Source organism: Pituophis catenifer, unplaced genomic scaffold (assembly GCF_029215685.1).
Source record: "Pituophis catenifer annectens isolate HBS135680 unplaced genomic scaffold, rPitCat1.0.hap2 SCAF_6, whole genome shotgun sequence".
Lineage (NCBI taxonomy): Eukaryota > Metazoa > Chordata > Lepidosauria > Squamata > Colubridae > Pituophis > Pituophis catenifer.
In genome coordinates this window covers 35,677,835-35,699,994 of record NW_027256886.1, presented here as the reverse complement: position 1 = coordinate 35,699,994, position 22,160 = coordinate 35,677,835, and the positions used below count along the sequence as shown (strand labels likewise).

General features: G+C 40.6%; 1 protein-coding gene across 1 annotated transcript; it reads left to right on the top strand.

Moving 5' to 3' along the window:
• Nucleotides 1-624: 624 nt before the first annotated feature.
• Nucleotides 625-20,352, top strand: STK25 (serine/threonine kinase 25). Its single transcript, XM_070946423.1, has 12 exons — nucleotides 625-710; nucleotides 1,685-1,794; nucleotides 6,748-6,978; nucleotides 7,834-7,890; nucleotides 8,906-9,014; nucleotides 13,701-13,858; nucleotides 14,178-14,363; nucleotides 14,784-14,929; nucleotides 15,364-15,478; nucleotides 16,087-16,158; nucleotides 17,963-18,099; nucleotides 18,870-20,352. The coding sequence occupies exons 2-12, from the start codon at nucleotides 1,765-1,767 to the stop codon at nucleotides 18,907-18,909; spliced, it is 1,281 nt and encodes a 426-aa protein (XP_070802524.1). The 5' UTR covers nucleotides 625-710; nucleotides 1,685-1,764; the 3' UTR covers nucleotides 18,910-20,352.
• Nucleotides 20,353-22,160: the final 1,808 nt, after the last annotated feature.

Sequence of the window (22,160 nt, the reverse complement as noted above, 5' to 3'; positions counted from 1 at the left end):
CGCACTCCTCTTGCTCCAATAGTTTTTCTAACATTATCTTATTAACTATCTAGTTTGTATAGTTCTACAACTTGCTTGAAATATGTTTCTGCATAAGTCAATGAAGTATAAAAAATGGATGAAAATAAAATACAAATTTAAATGATTACACTTAAATGATTGCTTCGCTTTGAAAGAGATCATCTGAGATTTTTACCTTGCAATACAAACAAACGTAATTTTTAACTGCTTTGGGAACATTTCTGCTCCTTCTTAAAGGGATGCTAAACATCGGCTTAGCAGAGGAGTTCGTGTGACATTTCGCTTTATGCAAAAATTGTACCGCTCAATTCGGCCACCAGAAGGAATCAAAGCTTCGCAAACAGTAGGAACTTCAGCCTTTCTTTCTTTCTTTCTTCCTGAGAGCCGAAAACGAAGCCTGATAAACTACCTTTCCCAGAAATCCTCGCTTTCCGAGTTTCCTGCCCTGCCCCTCCTGAAATGTATCATAGTCTTTGCAGTCTCCGTTCCTACCTTTTTCTAGCAAGTCGCTTGGCCCAAAAACTAATCTTCCCAGTAGACTCCGCGGCGAGTCGGATTCCTGCGCATGTTTGTTTTTTCGTTTCGCTCCCTGCCTCCCCTGCAGTTACTAACCCCGAGTCCGCTAGGCTGGATTGGCGCGCGCTAAGATACAATGGGGCAGCTGGGCTGGAGAGACCCTCGGGATGCAGGTGAGGCGAAGGGCTTCGGGCGCGCCCGGTGACAGAGGCGGGACAAGTTGTTTGGGAGCAGGGCTGGCCGCTGCAGCCGTTGCCATGGCAAGGTGTATCTAGAAGCTTTTCTCTCTGGGGGCAGCCGTAGGGCAGGGAAGATTTTGGCCTTTATCCATCTCGGGTTGACTGCACATCTGGAGATACCTGGTGGAAATCACCCACCGGGATTCTGCTCCGAATTAATCTCCACCCCGCTAGGCTTTTTTTTTTTTAACACAGGTGGTAGGAAAGGCGTTTCTTTTTAGATGGTTTTTTGCTGTCTCGTTGCAGTTCACCCTAAGGTTCCCCTTTTGTGCAGCCCCGTCGTGCTTAATAAACCTGGACGGGGGAATAAGAGAGGGGTCGTTTTGTCCCGCGCTGGAAAAGCGTCTATGTATCTTTACGGTTTGGTTTGATTTTCTGTAATTAACCATCCCCGGATCTGCTTTCTTCTGTATCTCTTGGCTTACCGTTCCCATTATCCAACGTAATTGGTATCTCAACACCCATAAGAGCGGATGGTTTCGGAAATAATTCACGCTGGGCTTAATCATGAAGTTAAACTTCATACTGTGCTTTCAGCTGAAATCCTGATGACAAGAGTTGTCTCCCTTTTCAAAGCCCCACTGTTAAATCTGTGCGTTATCATACTGTTACTAAGAAAGAGAGCTTCGTTCTTATTTATTAAACAAGCAGGTGTTCACCCCCCATTCTTTTCCAAAGTATTCTGGATAGTATATCTGAGTAGAGTTGAACTTTTCCCAACTCCTTGCACACTTGTGAATTGATAGACTAAGAGAGAATAACAGGTTCTGAGTTGCCTATTCTGAGATGATTCAGATATTAGAGTAGATTCCTTGTTGAAATTGTTATTGTTCCCGAGTCTGTTAAAATGTGAGCATGTCTGTGTCATACCACATTAATTGGCTGCACTTTTTTTCCTCTGTTTGTAGCTAAATGATCAATAGAAGGTAACATATTTTTTTATTGCTGTGCAAGAATTGGTATATGGGTGTGGTGCCAGTCTTCAGTCATGGCTCATCTGAGGGAATTTGCCAATCAGGTGAGTGAGAACTTGAGGCTATTTCTCAATCAGTTTAGATGAAGTTGAAATATCTAAACAAATTTCTGCATGTGGCCACTTTACATTACAGTCTGACATTCATTGTTGCAAAAGTCCAAGGTGGCATCAGTTTTCATGATTCAGTTTACCATGTTATGTGAACCAAGCCAGTTTCCCTGAATACTTTATTTTACCATTTTGCTAGATGCTTTTATGCTGTGTATATCTTTATATGTTCCAGTTTTTCACAATTGGTCCTAAATTTATGAGGGATTGGCTGACTTTCTATCTTGTTCTCTGTCTCTTCCCCCATACATTTTTTTCTTTTTATATTTCTTTTCATATATTCTACTTATATTTCTAATATGCTGATAATTGATAGTTGAATGCAGAAATCAAGTGTGAGGCTTGCTTTTTGAGAGTATGAATGGATTTTGTGTCATTGTATGAAAAGTTGCTTGCATCTTGTCCAAGAGTTGGAAAGCGTTTCTAGTCATGTTGTTCTGAACTTGAATGCTTGCACACTTCCTATTATTTTAGTTAATTCTAGAAAAACATCTGTAGAGGAGCTGACTGGTCTCTTCCTTGCATCTTAAATATACAAATTGCATAAAAGCAAAATATTAATTAATATATGAATTTATATATATTCATTTATTAATTTTTTATCCTGCCCATTTCACTGATACAGTAAATCGGGGGGTGGGTGGGTGGGCTTACAATGTGATAAAAAAAGTCCTACAAGTCAATTAAAATTAAAGGAATTAAACAGAAAAGCTGAAAACCAAGGCAATGGGCAATCTGGGTTTTCTCTACCTGGTCAGCCACCCTCAACATAGGTGGGCTCCGCCAGACACCCAGGTCAAATGGCAGAGCCAAGTTTTCAAACTCGTCTGGAAGACCAGGACTATGGGGGTGAACCCTCACTTCCAATGGAAGAATATTCCAATAGAAAAGGCTCTTCTCCTGAATCTCACGAATCTATTCCACAGATATCCTGGCGCCATGCCATAAGGGGCTTTATAGGTAATAACCAACACCTTGAATTGTAGTACAGCTAGTACAACTAGTACAGCTAGTAGTACAACTAGTACAACTAGTACAGCTCGTATAACAGCAAGCTGTAAGGTCAAAGAATTTGAAAGAATACAATAAATTTTGTAAATAAAAATGGTGACAGTTCACAAAGATTATTAAGTGCAAATTGAAATACACATTTTTCTATAGCAAGGAAGATAAAGCAGGAATGGTTAAATTGATTATTTTATTCAATAAAGAAAATATGGTCTTATTTGATTATCACTTCTGGAATTTCTGCTTGTGAAGAAAAAAAATGATATCTTGACCTTGGTTTTGTTGATTAGAAAGATTTGATGTTATAGGAATGGCTAGTTATATATTAATGTGTAAAAGCAAAAAGTTGAGATTGGAGTGTATTTATCTTGTACTGTGCTACTGTGCTAAGAAGAGTTGGAAGTCAATTCCCCCTTTTCTTTCTTTTTTCTTTCCACTTGTATCTCACACACCCCTTTCCCCACTCCCTTTCCTTCCCTTAATTTCCTATTTTTTCTTCTCTTCTTTGTATTTTATATAATAAAATAAAAATGAAAAATGTCACATGTGCCAGCTGAGGGCCCTCCAGAACTGTCAGTGTATGGGTTGTAACTTCTGAATACTCTTCAAGGATTGCTCCATATAGAGGGCATTGCAATAAACCAACCAGTAGATGACCAGGACATGAATTACTGTACGCAGGACCTCACAATCCAGGAAAAAGCGCAACTTGTACACAACTTGAAGTTGCGCAAAGGCTCTCCTAACCATGACTGTCACCTGCTCTTTGAGCAGGAATCAGGAGTTTAGGAGAACCCTCAGATTGTGCACCAAATCTGTCTGGGTAGTCAACTCCATCCAGAACTAAAGATGATAAACATCCGGAGATGTTTACATCTCCACAGCCGCACTCGGTCTTACCAGGGTTCAGCTGAAGCCAGTTGTCCTCCATCCACAGCCTCCAGGCACTGTGAGAGGATAACTACAGCATCAGTATATATGAAAGTTTGCTGGCTTAATCTTCGAACATGCATTAATACTTAATAATTATGGATAGCTATGGATTATTATTACTATTTTAATAATGTAGTCTATTGCCAATTCTTAGGAAAATAATTGATACTCATCCATCCATATTCGTGTGCTTTCTGCTGCCTATATGGAACAGCCATTTCTGGAATGAGGTTCTTTCACAAAATAGACATAGAATGTACCTATTCTTTTGATGTTGGTCAGCCTGCAAGAGATCTACATGGGCTGTTAAATATCTTCCCATTTTTATGATATTCCCACTGTTACTGTTATACTTACAGGAACCGCAAAAGATCAGATGAAAATAGCTCTGGAAATCTTGTTAAAAGTTAAAATTGAATTCTGCAGCATTTAAAATTATTTTCACAAGCATAACTCCATTAATTACTTTACTTCATTATTTCAACTCATAAGAATATTTTAAGCTGAGATTCTTTTATAGTAGATCTTGCACACTTTCTTTTTGGATAACATCTAAAATTGACCTTCTTTCAAAATCACTGAGAATAGAAATGAACAATTTCAAGTTTTATTCAGTACTTCAAGCCTTTATCATTAATTTTCAAGGTAGACGAAACTTTGATGAAAGGGTACAGCAAATTTGATGATATATAAGAGCAATTAATCTCCAGGATAGAAGAGACATTTATCCAAGACTGCATCACAAAAACCCTGATATATTAACAAATGCCACTTGTGTCTAGTGGTTAAGGAACCAGAATATAAACCAGGAAACTGAGATCTAATCCCATTTTAGGCATGCAAAGTGGATAACTTTAGGCCAGTCACTCTCTCTCAGCTTAACTTAACCTCACAGAATTGTTGTGATGGGAAAATAGGAAGAGGAAGGAGTATTAGGTATATTTGTTGCCTTGAGTTGTTTATAAAAATAATAAAGGCAGAATAGATATATCCTTTTACCTCTATTAATTTTAATATTATATATAATGATTATATAGTTTGCTATTCACAGTGGTGTTCTATGAATTTACAAAGTAAACCATGAAAGGTTATCTCAGTAGAGACTCTTTCTAGAATGTTAAATTAATATAATCTCTTATCTAAATAGCTCCAGTATAAATAGAACTCTGAAATTCTAAGGAGATGTTACAAGTTGAACAAAATTAAGATATTTACAGCCAGATACTCTTCTTACATATGTCAATGAAGAGTCTCAGTCATCCAGGTAGAGTTTGAGCTCAGACTGAAGAAACTATTGGATAAGCAGCGAAATGTTTCAAACCAAAAAGAAAAGAAGTCCAGTTGCCATGACTCAATTTCCAGATGGTCTTCTTATATAGTATTATTTTTTTCCCCTTTAGGTACATTATGTAGGAAAAACGTAAATCCATGCTGAATAAGTTAACCTTAGAAAAATATACTGAGTTACTCCTATTTTGAGAGATTTGTGTTACCACTTTTATTTGCAAACCTAACACTGATTTACCAGTTCAGTTTCTAAATCCATATTTAATCTTTTACCTAAATCTTATGTTTGGTTGGTCCGCTTATTGCTGTCTTTTTAAATGCATGTATTAGATAGTCTTACCTGATTCATTGGCATTCTGCTAAGCCAGTCTTCTGAATTAATCACATTACTGGTTCACATATCACACTAAGTAACCTGGTTTCCTTGGTTTGGACTACTTCATTGCGATTCCAAATTCATGCTTTATCACTATGCATGAATTGGCTCACTGGCTTATTTTGAAGAGAAAAAAAAGTAAAGATTCTGAGTTGAACTGGTGACTTCATAGTCCCATTATGCTTGCCTTTTTTCAAGATAGTTTTCAATTTCCCAGTCTAGTTTATACTTCGGAATTCCATGTACTCAAATTAGTTTATAAACTAATCAGCCAATTATTGCCACTTTATGAAATCAGTCTAAAATGAAATAAACACAACTAAGAGAGAAAGCAAATGTTTTGCTTTACTACAAAACTATTGGAGAAAGTATTCATATTGTAGTCTTCCTATTCCTATTCTTTAAATTGATGAGATGTTTGGTCTTCATCGAAATATGATATGGCTATAAACTATATTATACCAGTAAGATTAAAATTATTTTTTTTAAAATTCTCCTGAATTTGATGTTTTCATATGTGGGCTTTTGGCTATTGACAGCAATAAGCCAAAGATTCAGGAAATGTAAAATAGATTCCTCTGGCAATCTCCAGCATGGAATGCAAAGAAGACTGTGCAAATTCAAGGCTTGTTTCAGAGTAACTTTTAGGATTTGCATTTTCAACATAACTGAAGGGGCACTAAATTGGGGAAGGATATGCTATACTAAATCATAGAACTCATGACATGCAAAAGAGGGGAAAATAATTAAAGGTTTGTTCTATTGAGACCATACAGTTTTTCTTTTCACATTTATGAATATAGTTAATCATTCATTTATTGACTACTATACATTGACACACTATTGATGTGTGTGTGTAATAAAATTAAATATAGATTCTTGCAACACACAAAAGTCTTTCAATTTATTATGATGTAACTTTCTTGGTCTACTTATTTCCTTTTTTTTACATCTGATGGTAGTCAAAGTGCCATTTTATTTTTGGTGAAATTGACTGTCATGACCGCCCTTAGAAAATATAAATGTTAAGTTAAAATATAGTTTTTGGTATTCATTGATCTTCACATATATTCTTTTTCTGTTCTAATAGGGAGCCACTATTGTCACTGTACTATAGCGAGCCTCCTATGGATGGTCCACTTAGAATTGTTATACTAGCTAATAATAATAACTACCCTTTGTATTTCTTTGTTTTAGAGTTCTGAATAGTTTGTCTTAATGTGTTGTCTTTCCCTCTCACCTCTTATCTTCTTCATTTCCCCAATGTTTTTTATAAAACTTAGCACTCTCGGGTTGATCCAGAGGAACTGTTCACTAAGCTGGAGAGGATTGGTAAAGGATCATTTGGGGAAGTGTACAAAGGAATTGACAACCGTACCAAGGAGGTAGTAGCTATCAAAATAATTGACTTGGAAGAGGCAGAGGATGAAATTGAAGACATTCAGCAGGAGATAACAGTTCTTAGTCAGTGTGATAGTCCATATATCACCCGATACTATGGCTCCTACTTGAAGGTAACTGAAGCTAGAAAAGTAATCTGGATTGCAATGCTTTTGTTGCAAGCTGATAATTTTGCAATTTATCTATATTATTGAAGGAAAGGGAAACAAAAACCAACTAATGTACAAATCTTCTGTCTCCAAGCACAGTAAAATGGCTTATTTTTTTAGATAAGTCCTGTTTTTTCCAAGAATTGTTTATATTTCAAATCGCAGCACAAAATTTTGTGGTAAAGACACTGGTACGAGTGGACAAATGCCAGTGAGCAGGGGAAGATTTTCCTTCAAAGTTCTTTCTCTGTTATTGTTGAAATAAAAATATTCATGATCAATATTTAATCTTCCAGAGAGCTAATAATTTGAATGAAATTCAGTCTAAGCAATCAATGGAGTGAAAGAGTAATACATGCAGTAATACATCCCTAAATTTACTGATTCTAAATTAGACTTTCTTAATAATTTTACTGAGTTTGTAAAAATGTTGTCATTTGTTAATTGAAGGTGCTTGATTATGGTGGATGAACTTTGCTTCTGAAATGTTAATCTTTTGCCTGAAGGACTGCTATGACCATTTCAATTTTTGTGCAGCAAAGATAAAGTTGTCCTTGTATTTCCTTATGATAACATTCTTGTATGAAACTGGTTATTATGGTACTGTTTATATAATTTCTTAAGCTATAAAAAATAATGTCACCATGAATGTGTTATAAAGGTCAGTGAGACAGCTAGATCTTATTCTGGTATTAAGAAACTACATAAGAGATGAAGGATAGCCTGTTTTGTCTGGTAATATTTCTAATAAGAAAGTACATGGATTTAACTAAACATTGTGATAATACTATTGTCACATCTGCTTGGTTTAATCTACAGGGCACCAAACTGTGGATAATCATGGAATATTTGGGAGGTGGTTCAGCTCTGGATCTAGTAAGTATCTTTTTTGTTTTGTTTACTACCTTACCAGAATTTACCACCTCAGTAGCAGCTCAAGATTTCATATAATCAGTTATGACCATCTAGCTAACCAAACTGGTATTTGGCTCCACCCAGTCAACAGATTTACTATTCTGGCCTTGGATGAAGTGGATTATGTGGATCCTTTTCAGTTTCGGTTTAGGCCAAGGTAGCATTGAGGCGGCATTGATCCCACTTGAGTGACCTCTGGGGGGTTTTGGATGGAGATGGTATAACTGTCCTGACCCTTCTGGATCACCGGGCAGTTTTCAATATCAACTATGGTATCCTTCTAGACTGGCTTCAAGGATTGGGAATTGGAAATACTGTTTTGTAGTGCTTCTCTTTCTCTCATAGCCATTTACAATTTTTGGGTGTGTGTGTGTCCAACCTAGATTCCTACAATATGTGATATCTTAGGGTTCAGGTTTTTCGCTCCTCCTTTTTAATATCTACATTAAATTGCTGTGCAAGATCATTTGTGTTCATAGAGTATGGTATCATCAGTATGCCGATAATACATCTCCAACCTAGCTGGTCAGGTGATGCTGTTGAGATGCTGACCCAGTGCATGGAGGTTCTGAGGGTCTGGATGCCTAAGAACAAGCTCCAATTCAATCCTAGCAAGGAATGGCTTTGGGTTTTTGGCTACCTAGGATCTGATGATATTCATTTTTGATACTTGATGGGGATACACTTTCCTTGCCAAAGTTAGTGTGCAATTTGGGGCTTCTCAAATTTGGGAGTTTTTAATGTTTTTAATTTTTAAATGGTTTTTTATAATGATTTTTAAAAATGTATTGTGAGCCACCCTGAGTCTTCGGAGAGGGGCGGCATATAAATTGAATTAATTAAATTAAATTAAATTAATTCTCCTCATGAGCTGGTGGCTAGAAGGCCATTGCACAGATTCATATGTTTTGAAAAATCTTAGTAGCCAAAGTCATTTTATATATTTCATGGACATATTACTGCCCTTGTCTTTCAGCTCAAGCCTGGTCCTTTGGAAGAGACCTACATTGCCACAATTCTGCGAGAAATTCTGAAAGGTCTGGACTACCTTCACTCTGAGAGGAAAATCCACAGAGACATCAAAGGTAAGGCACACAGACTACACATTGTGTTCATTCCTGGCAGTCCTTTACTGAGATCAATGAATCAATGTTTGTTGCTTGTTTGCACTAATATCCTAGGAAGAAAAATCTAGCTAAATATATATTTTCCTGTAATCATGCATTAAACTAAGGAGTCTGGATGCCCACATAAATCTATATAGCATATTAATGAAGATTATTTCTTTTTTTTTAAGAAGGAATTTTTTTTTCATGATTTTGAAAATGAGAAGAGGGGATGAATGGGAAAAGGGGATTATGAAACAGAAATCATATTTTACTCTGCCAAAGCACTGTGCTTGTAATGTATAATAATATATAACTATATAAAGTTTATTGTGATTGTTCGTATATACACAGTATATACATACAACGAAATTCACATAACACATGATAATCCCCAGACACACCCGCATCCACAAAAATTCCCCACCCCTAAATCACCCAAGCATCTGACACACGACTCGACTGAAGAGCTGGTGGCCGCCTGGGAGAGTGCGGCCGCCGGAGCTTTGGATCGTGTCGTGCCTTTGCCGCCTCTGACCCGATGCCGATCTCAATTGGCTCCTTGGTTCTCTGAGGAGCTGAGAGAGATGAAGCATCGGAAAAGACACCTAGAGAGCATTTGGAGGACTAGTCATTCTGATTCCGACCGGACACAGGTGAGGTCTTATATCAAGACCTACCTAGTGGCGATAAAAGCAGCAAAATCTAATCATTTTTCCGCTCTTATCGCATCTGCAGAGAACCGCCCGGCCGCCCTGTTTAGGGTGACCCACTCCCTTCTTCGGGGGGGAGTGCGGGAAGATCCCTTGCAGGGTCGAGCTGAGAATTTTGTGCAATTCCTGCATGATAAAGTCGCTCGGATTCGGGAAGGCTTGGACTCCGACTGGGTGAGTCCGGGGGAGGAGACGAGGGTAGGTCTTGAGAATATTACCTGGGAGGAGTTTGATCCTGTGGCTCCCGAGGATGTGGACAGGGTTCTGGGTAGGATTAGTGCCGCCACATGTTTATTGGACCCGTGTCCCTCCTGGTTGGTACTGGCCTCCCGGGAGGTTACACAAGGCTGGCTCCAGGGGATTATAACTGCTTCTCTGAGTGAGGGTGCGTTTCCCGCCGCCTTGAAAGAGGCGGTGGTGAGGCCCCTCCTCAAGAAGCCTTCCCTGGACCCGGCTGAATTAGCTAACTACCGTCCGGTCTCCAACCTTCGTTTTGTGGCGAAGGTTGCTGAGAGTGTGGTGGCACGACAACTGCCCGGGCACCTGGATGAAGCTATCTATCTAGACCCGTACCAGTCGGGCTTCAGGCAGGGGCACAGCACAGAAACGGCATTGGTTGCGTTGGTGGATGATCTCTGGAGGGCTCGGGACAGGGGTTGCTCCTCTGTCCTAGTCCTATTAGATCTCTCAGCGGCTTTTGATACCATCGACCATGGTATCATGCTGCAGCGGTTGAGAGGGTTAGGAATAGGGGGCACCGTTCTGCGGTGGTTCTCCTCCTTCTTCTCCGACCGCTCGCAGTTCGTGTTGGCAGGGGGGCAGAGGTCGACCTCGAGGCGTCTCGCATGGGGAGTGCCACAAGGGTCGGTCCTCTCGCCTCTTCTGTTCAACATTTATGTGAAGCCGCTGGGTGAGATCATCCGTGGTTTTTGGGGTGAAGTGTCATCTGTACGCTGATGATACTCAGCTGTACATCTCCACCCCAGACCACTCCAACGATGCCCTTGATGTGATGTCTCGCTGCCTGGAGGCCGTGCGGGTCTGGATGGGGAGGAACAGGCTCAGACTCAACCCGTCCAAGACTGAGTGGCTGTGGCTGCCGGCGTCCCGATATAGTCAGCAGGTGCCATCGCTGACTATTGGGGGTGAATCTTTGCCCCCCACAGAGAGGGCTCGCAATCTGGGTGTCCTCCTGGACGCACGGCTATCTTTAGAAGAGCATATGACGGCCGTGGCCAGGGGGGCCTTTTATCAGGTTCGCCTGATCTGCCAGTTGCAGCCCTTTCTGGACCGGGACGCCTTGCGCACGGTCACTCATGCCCTTGTCACCTCCCGGCTGGACTATTGTAATGCTCTCTACATGGGGCTCCCCTTGAAGAGCACCCGGAGGCTCCAACTGGTCCAGAATGCGGCTGCGTGGGTGGTTATGGGCGCAACTCGTTGTGCCTGTGTGACACCCCTCCTGCGCGAGCTGCACTGGCTCCCAGTGGTCTTCCGGGTGCGATTCAAGGTGTTGGTTACCACCTTTAAAGTGCTCCATGGCATAGGACCCGGGTACCTTCGAGACCGTCTTCTGCCACCAATAGCCTCCCACCGACCAGTCCGTTCCCACAGAGAGGGTCTCCTCAGGGTGCCATCAGCCAAGTTATGTCGGCTGGCGACACCCAGGGGGAGGGCCTTCTCTGTGGGAGCCCCAGCCCTGTGGAATGAACTGCCCCCGGAAATATGTAAGATCTCCGACCTCCGGGTGTTTCGCTGCGCACTGAAGACCCTGTTGTTCCGCCAGGCAGGGCTATCAATATAATAATTTTAAATTAGGGTATTTTAATTTTTGGGGTTTTAAATCGGCCAAATTTATTTAATTATTTTAATTTTTAATCATTGTTGTGTCCTGTGTTTTTAAATTGGCTGTACACCGCCCTGAGTCCTTCGGGAGAAGGGCAGTATAGAAATAAAATTATTATTATTATTATTATTATTATTATTATTATTATTATTATTATTATTATTATTATTATTATTATTATTATTATTATTATCCACACAGCAGACCAGGCTCACTGTTGGTGCCCTTTAGTTCATTTTTGAGTGCAATTATAGCTCTGGGATAAAAAACTATTCAAAAGATGTTTGGTCCGAGTTTTAATTGTTCTGTATCTTCTGCCAGAAATGGAAATCATTTGAAATCAGCATAAAAGTTATTACAATTAATAACTTAATTTAATTAATAACCGGGGTGGAGATGTACAGCTGTACATCTCCACCCCGGACCACCCCAACGATGCCCTTGAAGTGATGTCCCAGTGTCTGGAGGCCGTGCGGATCTGGATGGGGAGAAACAGGCTCAGGCTCAACCCATCCAAGACCGAGTGGCTGTGGTTTCCGATGTCCCGATATAGTCAGTTGATGCCATCGCTGACTATTTGGGGCGAATCGCTGGCCCCCACGGAGAGGGCTCGCAACTTGGGCGTCCTCCTGGATTCACGGCTGTCTTTAGAAGAGCATTTGACGGCCATGACCGGGAGGGTTTTTCATCAGGTTCGCCTGATTCACCAGTTGCGTCCCTTTCTGGATCGGGACTACTTACACACAGTCACTCATGCTCTCGTCATTTCCCGCCTGGACTATTGCAACGCTCTCTACATGGGGTTCCCCTTGAGGAGCACCCGGAGGCTCCAACTGGCATAGAATGCGGCCGCACGGGTGGTGATGGGAGCGACATGGCGCTCCCATGTAACACCTCTCCTGCGTGAGCTGCACTGGCTCCCGGTGGTCTTCCGGGTGCGCTTCAAGGTTTTGGTTACCACCTTTAGAGTGCTCCATGGCTTAGGACCTGGCTACTTACGGGACCGCCTACTGCCACAAATAGCCTCCCACCGGCCGGTACGCTGTCATAGAGAGGGGCTCCTCCAGGTGCCGTCGGCCCAACAGTGTCGACTGGCGGCCCCCAGGAGGGAGGGCCTTCTCTGTGGGGGCACCCACTATCTGGAACGAGCTCCTTCCGGAGATACGGATCTGCGTACTTTCCACCCCGCTCTTAAGATCTTCCTATTCCAGCAAGCTGGTCTGGCCTAACCTTTTTCCCCTTTTCTTTTAAATTAAAAATTTTAAATCTGTTTTTAAATTATTAGGATGTTTTAAATTTGTCTCGGGCTAAATTGTTTAATCTGGTTTTATTTCCGCTTTTAAATTTTGTATTTATGTATTTTATTTTGTGCCTGTTCACCGCCCTGAGTCCTTCGGGAGTAGGGCGGTATATAAATCTAATAAAACAAACAAACAAACAAACAATAAAACAAACAAACAGTTTTGGGACTTCCAGTTGGCGCCACGAGGATACAGACGGGGAATTAGCGGGCTCTTTGGAGCCCCGCGAAAACCCCGTCTGCCAAAAAATTTTTGGAAAAAAAAAAGTTATTACAATTTTGAATCCGTTTGCTATAGTCAGAATAGTATAGAAACAATTGACTCCCTTTCATAAAAGGATGGTTTTGATGAAATTTAAGCTATGTGTATAAACTGTGCAGTTACTTTCAAATTACATTCAGTATAGTACTTCTGGATAGTGATTTTTTAAAAACTAGAATATAGGATACATTTAGGATAATTATAGTGGCTTTTCCAATAGACTATAGAAAGGAAAGATATAAATATGGAAAGTAGAAAGAATGAAAAACAGAATTAAATGTTTCAGATAGGACAATTATAATATTCCATTGTCTGGCTTTTGAACATCTAAGGAAGTAGACTGAGAAATAGACTTAAGGACTGAACCAAATTTCTGGCTGTCTTTTGTTTTCTTGCTACAGTTCTTCAAATAACTATTTCTCTTCTTCTCTATCTTGAAAATTGACTGAAAACTGTATACCAAACCTTCAAAAATTACTATCTTTCCACAAGAGAGATAACCCCCCTTTGATTAAGTTACTTGTATAACTTTTTGTATAAACAGCTGCCAATGTGTTACTTTCGGAGCAAGGGGATGTGAAACTAGCTGACTTTGGTGTGGCTGGCCAACTGACAGACACTCAAATCAAGAGAAACACCTTTGTTGGGACTCCTTTTTGGATGGCACCAGAAGTCATCAAGCAGTCAGCCTATGACTTCAAGGTGAGCTGAGAGGAGCAACTAGAAGTAAAAAGACCATCGATGTATTATCTCATCAGGGAATTGCCCTATGTAGAAAAAATAAAAAGTTTACAGTATGTTATATCCACATCCTTCGCCCACAGTAATGTTTGAGCATACTAACTAGCTTTGCTTCTACCCACATATACAAACACACACACAGACAGGATCATTATGGAATGTGAATTGAACTATTGTGTTCTGGAAATGGGAATCAAAGCCTATGACCACACAATCTTGGCTTCCATAGGCAAATTAAGGTGGAATATTCTGAATTTGTACCCTTTTGTTTTTCTTCCAGGCAGATATTTGGTCCCTTGGCATTACTGCTATTGAATTGGCAAAAGGAGAGCCTCCAAATTCTGACCTGCATCCAATGAGGGTTCTCTTCCTGATTCCCAAGAACAACCCTCCAACATTAGAAGGGCACCACAGTAAGCCCTTTAAGGAATTTGTGGAAGCCTGCCTTAACAAGGACCCAAGATTTGTAAGTGGTTTTTTTTTTTTCTTTTGCTTGTCTTCATAAGCAGAGCCTACAGAGTAATGCATCAGAATATCTGGCAAAAGCTATTAAAAGAATGTGATACTTTGACCTTTGGAGCTAAGGAACTAGAGGAGACTCGAGTTCTGGTTTACCCTCCACAGAAGATTGTGGTAACTTTGGGCCAGTCATGCTATCAGCTTTTCAATCCAATCTACTTTACAACATTGTTGATGGAAAATGTTGTGTACACTGCTCTGACCTTCTGGAGGAAATGTGGATGTAAGATTAATTAAAAGTAAGTCTGCCTGAGTCGTTTTCTAAACCAAAATGCTCTCCAGAAAGCCAAAAGTGATGTCCATCTTCTTATTTGGGCTTCTGCTAGCTGAAACTCCTTGTTTTGTCTCTTTTTTTTTTTTGGCATAGAGGCCCACTGCAAAGGAATTGCTAAAGCACAAATTTATTACACGTTACACAAAGAAAACATCATTTCTCATGGAACTCATTGACCGGTACAAACGGTGGAAATCAGAGGGGCATGGTGAGGACTCCAGCTCAGATGACTCTGACATGTATGTATATTCCCCGTCTCCTGTTCCGTTCCCAGATAAGAATAACTCACAGATGTTACCGAGAGGAATCTGAACAGTATAAATTTTGCTGCATGGAAAATAATCTTTTGTAGATCTTAACATGGATATATTTGATGTGGCTTTTTGGGTGTGGGTGAGTAAGGAACAACATATTATTTTAATGCTAGATGCTTCCATTTTAAAAAATGAAGACAAATGGAATACATGAATATCCAACTTTGGTTCCATGCTGGGAACTACATAAAGATTAGTGCATGTGGTATCACATCAAATATTAGCCTCCTGATACACCACACCAATTGTGAGGGCATAGGAGCAGTTGGGGAAACTCTTTTCTAATTTTTGATCTGTAAAGTAATTTTTCCAGTTCGATATATTTTTTGAATAGAAGTGTGTTTTATTTTATTTCCTAGTGATGGAGATGCAGATGAGAGGGATCAAGGGCCCATCTGGACTTTTCCTCCAACTATTCGGCCCAGTTCCCTGAACAAATTGCATAAAGGGATACCTCATCCTGGGTCTCAAAAGGTCAGTTTGGTATTTATTGCAGCTGAGAAGAACCAAACCTTTGATAGTAGGTCTGGGGGAACTTTAATGTTTCTCTATACTGAGACAACAGTGTTAGAACATTTGCTTTGACTGCTTTTTTTATTTTTAGCATTAGTACCAGATTCAAATGGCCGGTAGGATGTCATTCCAGCCTTAGGCTCTTTCTGGAATTAGAGTGGGACTGCTGAGAGTCTGTAGGGAAAAATAGAAAGCAGTTAATATTTGTTTCTTTGTTTCTTTCAAAACAATATAGGTTCATGATGCTTGGCAATACGGTATATTGCATTTTTATGGACAGAGCAAATAGATAGTGAATAGGCAACCTAATGCACTCCAGATTTCAACCCCCATCAGTCCAAGTGGCTAGGGATTATAGAACATTTAATCCAAAAACATTCAGACTAAAGTTTGTCATTACATTAGCCATAAAGATGTTGATTTTGATGTAGCATGATGTAGGCACAACAATTAAAGCAAACCCTGGCTTAGCATAATGTATGAACCAGTTCTTGAATATTCTTGTTATGATGTCTGGAGGTCTCGCTTAGGGAAACACTAGCTGGCAACCTTGGTTTTTCTCTTTCCAGGCTTGTGAACCCATCAAGAGGCAGCCCCGGTCCCAGTGTCTCTCTACTCTCATCCGTCCTGTCTTTAGAGAGGTGAGTCTCTGGCACATTCCGACCAAATTCTGTAAACTTCTTTGTAACATGTAAAGGGCTTAGATAACTAGGTGAGGATCTCTGAAATGGATAGAAATCTGAAAAGCAAGCGCATAGCAAGAGATGACTTTTGAAAGGAAAAAGGAAGTACAGGTTCTACACAGGTGTCTAAATCCAATATTCATAAAGGCTTCTAGTAGTTTTTACCTGTACAATTGGGTCATGCATAGTTTTTTTGGGGTGGTGGTTCATTTTTATATTTAAATAGCAAGTATTTATGGTGATTCACAATGCCAAAAATATTAATAGATGTTAGGTATAGCATGCAGATGAACTGCAGGGTCCTTTTGGTTATGACATACTCAATTGAGTACTCATACTCAATTTATGACATACTCAGGATACTTCTTGCAAGCCAGAAATACTCAAAACCAAAATAAGCAGTTGGTAACAATGCAATAGCCTCACAGTATCCGTTTGAAATCAGTTCACTGCTTCTTTGGTGCCAGTCTGGCGTCTTTTCAGTGTGTTTCTAGCAAGAGGCATTTTCTTCCACCAGAGGGGGTAATACATATTGCTGTTCTCCCACAATCTGCTCAGCTTTGCTTTGTTTTGCATCCTGATTGCGTGGGAGGCACAAAGCAAATGGTAACTGGCTTAGGTCAGGATATCTTCAGGACCAAGTACGGATACATAAGCCATACTGATAATCAAAGAGGAAAGATATTCAGCCAAACAAGTTTTTGCTTATAGACTGATTGCTCTTGTACTGATATTTTTTGCTTTTGGTTTTGCTGTATAGTTAGCTATTCAATTTCTTATGGAGAAATTTCTTAAGGAAAAATTCTTATGCTGTAGTTTGTCCAGAGCAAACATTTTTCTGAAATGTAAATGTAAATGTAAATGAAGTTCTTAAATTAGTAACACAGTTGTTAAGTCACTTTTTTCAGTGCCTGTCACTAAACACTAAATGAATGAACAGTCACTAAACAAAAGTTTGTGAGTTGAGGACTGTATATGACATCCTTTTACATATAGGTGGAGAGTAATAAATTTGCATATTAAAATTGTGACTCTTATTATGGAGTAACCAGAAGCTCCAGTTGGTGCAAAATGCAGCGGCCCGCACAGTTTTGTGCAAACCCTGGTATGCACATATATCACCTCTCCTGCGGGAGCTGCATTGGCTGCCAATTTGCTTCCAGATGCAATTCAAGGTGCTGATTGTCACCTTTAAAGCCCTTCATGGCTTGGGACCAGGTTATCTGGGGGACCGTCTCTTGCCGGTCACATCTACCCGACCGATTAGAACAGGGAGGCAGGGAATGCTGCGGGTCCCATCCCCGAGGGAGATACACCTGGTGGGACCCAGAAGAAGGGCCTTCTCCGTGGTGGCTCCCTCTTTCTGGAACATCATTCCCCCAGAGATTAGAACGGCCCCCACCCTAATTCTCTTCCGGAAGGCGCTAAAGATTTGGTTCTGCCAGCGGGCCTGGGGAACCCAGAATGGGATGGAGCCCATTAAATGGCTTGTGTGATCGGCTGTCACTGGGCGGGAGGTGGGGGTCAGGGGTGATTTTATTACACTAATTTATTTGATTTTTTCATGAGTTTTACTGTTTTTTAAATGTGTTTTTTTATATTCTGTAAGCCGCCTTGAGTCGCCATGGGCGAATAGGCGGCAATATAAATCAAATAAATCAAATAAATAAATAAATATACTATCATCTCTGACATAAAATAAAAATTTAAAACAAATATTGTGACTGTTCCAAACAAAATATTAATTTTATTTTATTGGCAGCTCAAAGACAAGCACAAGCAGACTGGAGGGAATGTAGGTGCCATGGAAGAACTTGAAAATGCTTTTAGCTTAGCTGAAGAGTCTTGCCCTGGAATCTCAGATAAACTGATTGCATATATGGTGGAACGAGTGCAAAGGTAAAATCAGCAAGAGCTGTTGGCCTGATCAAACTTAATAGTGTCAGAAGAGCAACAACTACCTATTCCTAATTTATGCTACCTTTTGTTTATGCCCACAATATTTAGGTAAGTGCTATAGATTGTGGATTCCTTCCTGTATAAGTCAGCTTCTACAATTTAGTCCTTTGAACTGTCTCTGGACAGAATACTAAAAATCCATTCTGGTACTAATCCACACCAATTTTGGCTATGCACAACTTTGAATATTTACCCCAAAGCAATGTTCTATCTGTTTGTTATTGAATTTGAAGAAAGGTTATGGTATTCATCAGGGGTATCCCCAACCCTCAGTTTACAGCCTGTTGGGAATTGAGCTCCTCAAGCGGCGGGCAAGTACGTGAAGCTTCATTTGTGCAAGTGTGGTATTAGGTTGCATATGTGAAACCATCCCCTTCACCCCGCCGCCACCACTGGTCCATGTAGCCAGAAAGGTTGGGGGCTGCTGGTATACATAGTACACTAATTCTGTATATAATATCTGTAAAGTGAAGGTGAGGCATCTGAGACTTCAGGGTCACAGGTGACATGCAAAGCTCTCCCATCTTTGCTGTTGAATTTCAGCTTTCCACTATTTTGAGGCACAGAACATATGAAAAAGTACATCACACAAAGACTACTCACCTAAATAATGGAATCCCCATTGTGCAACTTGCATGCCTGTGATATTACCCCCTTTTGGCTTAATAAAATATGGTGAAGCTTGACAGATTTCTCTTGTTCGTCCTCAGGTTCTCACACAGTAGGAACCACCTGTCTTCAGCACGCTGATGAGTTGCTCTTTATTGCTCATGAAAAGGGTGACTCCCCCACCCCCACCCCACCAGCTCCACAAGAACTGCATCTTGAATTATTACCTGCTATTGGATGTTAACATTGTGCTATGAATTCCCAGTCATTTCAGAGCCTTTATGTGTGTATGTGTCATGCGCCCATGATGGGATTTGTTAAGCAAATGATCATGGACTACTTTGCAGTACTGGGAGGGTAATTTCTACAATGCATTTCATGGAGGTTTTTACACAATAACCAATTTTGCTCAGGTCAGACCTTGTTTCAAAGCAAAATCCTGACTGCTGGAAAATCAAAACTCTTAGACAAACACATTCCAAGAAGGAAGGAGACACTGGTGGGTTTCTCCTCTGGCCAGAGGCAAAGTTTACTTAAGCACATAGATGATCTCTTGCCAGTCAGCTAGATAGCAATAGATGGCTGTTACTCAAGAGAATCTTCTTTAGATTTTCTCAGTTTAATTATACAGGTGATATTTTCCTCCTCAGTCTGCTTGCCCCTTTTGTGAGGCAGGCTTGTCTGCTGCTGTAATCTGCCCTTGGCCACGTTTCAGTGACAATAGCTCAAAACAAAAATGCTTGTAGTGTGGCAAGGCCTTTTGCTGCTATACAGTATTCATTACTGTCAACTCTTATCTGATTCAGTAATTTTGGCAAGCAAAGTATTATGGACTTATTAAAGAGGAGAGACATTAACTACTCCTACAAGTTTAGAGGAAACAACAGAGTCCTTTCAAAGTTTCTACACGTTTAGAGCTTTGTTTGTGAAATGTGGCTAAAATTTTCTGTTAAATTGAAATAAAGTGTGGTGCCAACCAGTGAAGAATATTCTAAGTGACGTTCCTGAAACGTGTTCTTTGTTCTGTCTCTTTAACTGTTTACTCTATGTTGGACCTGAATAGTTTTAGGAGGTATCCTATCATTTTCTAAGCAATCTGAAACTCTTAAGTAGGAAGTTAGCAGATCTATAGCAGTATTAAAAATAGAAGTGGGAGGTCTTCAAGTATCATTTTGTAATTCTGTAACATCTGATAGTGCCATGGATGACTTGAGAAAAATGTGACTGCCTAATAATTACATTTGTGGGTGGAAGTGGATCTTCCAGTTCTGTTTATCCTCCCTGAAAAATGCTCTGTTGATAATATTCAGATATTATGCTGGAACATAATGCTCTTAAGAAATATCTGGGACAGTTGTATTTCAGCCACACACATGAATTTGAATTGAATTTCTTTACCATTATTTTTCCAAATTATTTACACAAAATATAAAAATATACCAATGGAGAACAGAAAGCTGCTACTTTGTGCTGTTTATAAAAGGTACTTTATGCTAGTCCACATGGTATTGCCAGAATGCTCCCAAAAGAGACTCCAATACTCAAAGTAACAATTATTGCTATTCAAATAAGCAGCAAGAGGGATCTGCCACTTCCAATAAAATTAACTTTAAAACAATGTGACTTTGCTTCTTTATTCATTAGTTTTATGTTTTGCCTTTCTCCTAGGAACTCAAGATAAGTACCTGCTCTTCTAATTTTTCCACAAACAACCTAATATGGTAGTTTGGGCTGAATGTTATTGATCAATTGCCAGGTCTTCCATGCCAGTGGGTAGACTTGAACCTAGATCTCCCCAGTCAAAGATAACTGGTATTGTTTATGGAATGAATGCAAAGTTTCAAGTTGATGCTAATTAAGGGCCAGAGTTTACACATACATTTTCCTTAGGTTATTTCTTTTTAACTGAGGATAAAACTTGATCTTAGGTAAACTATAGGAATTAGTCAACTGATTTTACAGGCAACTACTGTATATGTTGTAACCCTATCAGCAACATAAAGCAAAGGATATTTAAAGGGACTCAAAACTTCAGAACTTTTAAAAATACTGAATATTCCTGTCAGATAATGTATTTGCTATAATCTGTATTTGATGATAACTTCCCCTGGCTGTTTATATATCCAAATAGACATCAAGTAATCCTTTGTGCTAGTCAGCTAAAAGAAGCTGAAAATATTTTTCTCTCATAAAAAAAATATTCCTTAAGAGGAAGAAGGGCTATTGGCATCAGACAGTGTCCTAAGTCAGGGTTCTCCAACCTTGGCAACTAAAATTTGTAGACCAACTCCCAGAATACCTCAGCCAGGCATGCTGGCTGAGGAATTCTGGGAGTTGAACTCCACAAATCTTAAAGTTGCCAAAATTGGAGAGCCCTGTCCTAAATGCTTATGAAGAAGAGTAACAGATATAATGGGTTCGAAGATTAAAATGAAGCTAGACAGTTAACTGTGCCAAAGGTTTGTTAATGGTTATAATAAAGAGTAATGATGACTGGCAAACAAAAAAAGATTAGTTATTATTACATTACAACGTAGCTAGATCCGTTCCAGTCGGGCTTCAGGCCTGGGTACAGCACGGAAACGGCATTGGTCGCGTTGGTGGATGATCTCTGGAGGGTTTGGGACAGGGGGTGCTCCTCTGTCCTGGTCCTGTTAGATCTCTCAGCGGCTTTTGATACCATCGACCATGGTATCATGCTGCACCGGTTGGAAGAGTTGCGGGTGGGAGGCACCGTACTACGGTGGTTCTCCTCCTTTCCGACCAGTCGCAGTCCGTGTTGACGGGGGGGCAGAGGTCGACCCCGAGGCCCCTTATATGTGGGGTGCCACAAGCATCGGTCCTCTCGCCCCTTTTGTTCAACATTTATGTAAAGCCGCTGGATGAGATCATCCGTGGTTTCGGGGTGGAGTACCATCAGTACGCTGACGACACCCAGCTGTACATCTCCACCCCAGACCACCCCAACAATGCCCTTGAAGTAATGTCCTGGTGCCTGGAGGCCGTACGGATCTGGATGGGGAGAAACAGGCTCAGGCTCAACCCATCCAAGACTGAGTGGCTGTGGTTTCCGACGTCCCAATATAGTCAGCTGGTGCCATCGCTGACTATTGGGGGCGAATCATTGGCCCCCACGGAAAGGGCTCGCAACTTGGGTGTCCTCCTGGATTCACGGCTGTCTTTAGAAGAGCACTTGACGGCCGTGACCGGGAGGATTTTTCATCAGGTTCGCCTGATTCGCCAGTTGCGTCCCTTTCTAGATCGGGACTCCTTATGCACAGTCACTCATGCCCTCTTCACCTCCCGTCTGGACTATTGTAACGCTCTCTACATGGGGCTCCCCTTGAGGAGCACTCGGAGGCTCCAACTGGCGCAGAGTGCGGCTGCACGGG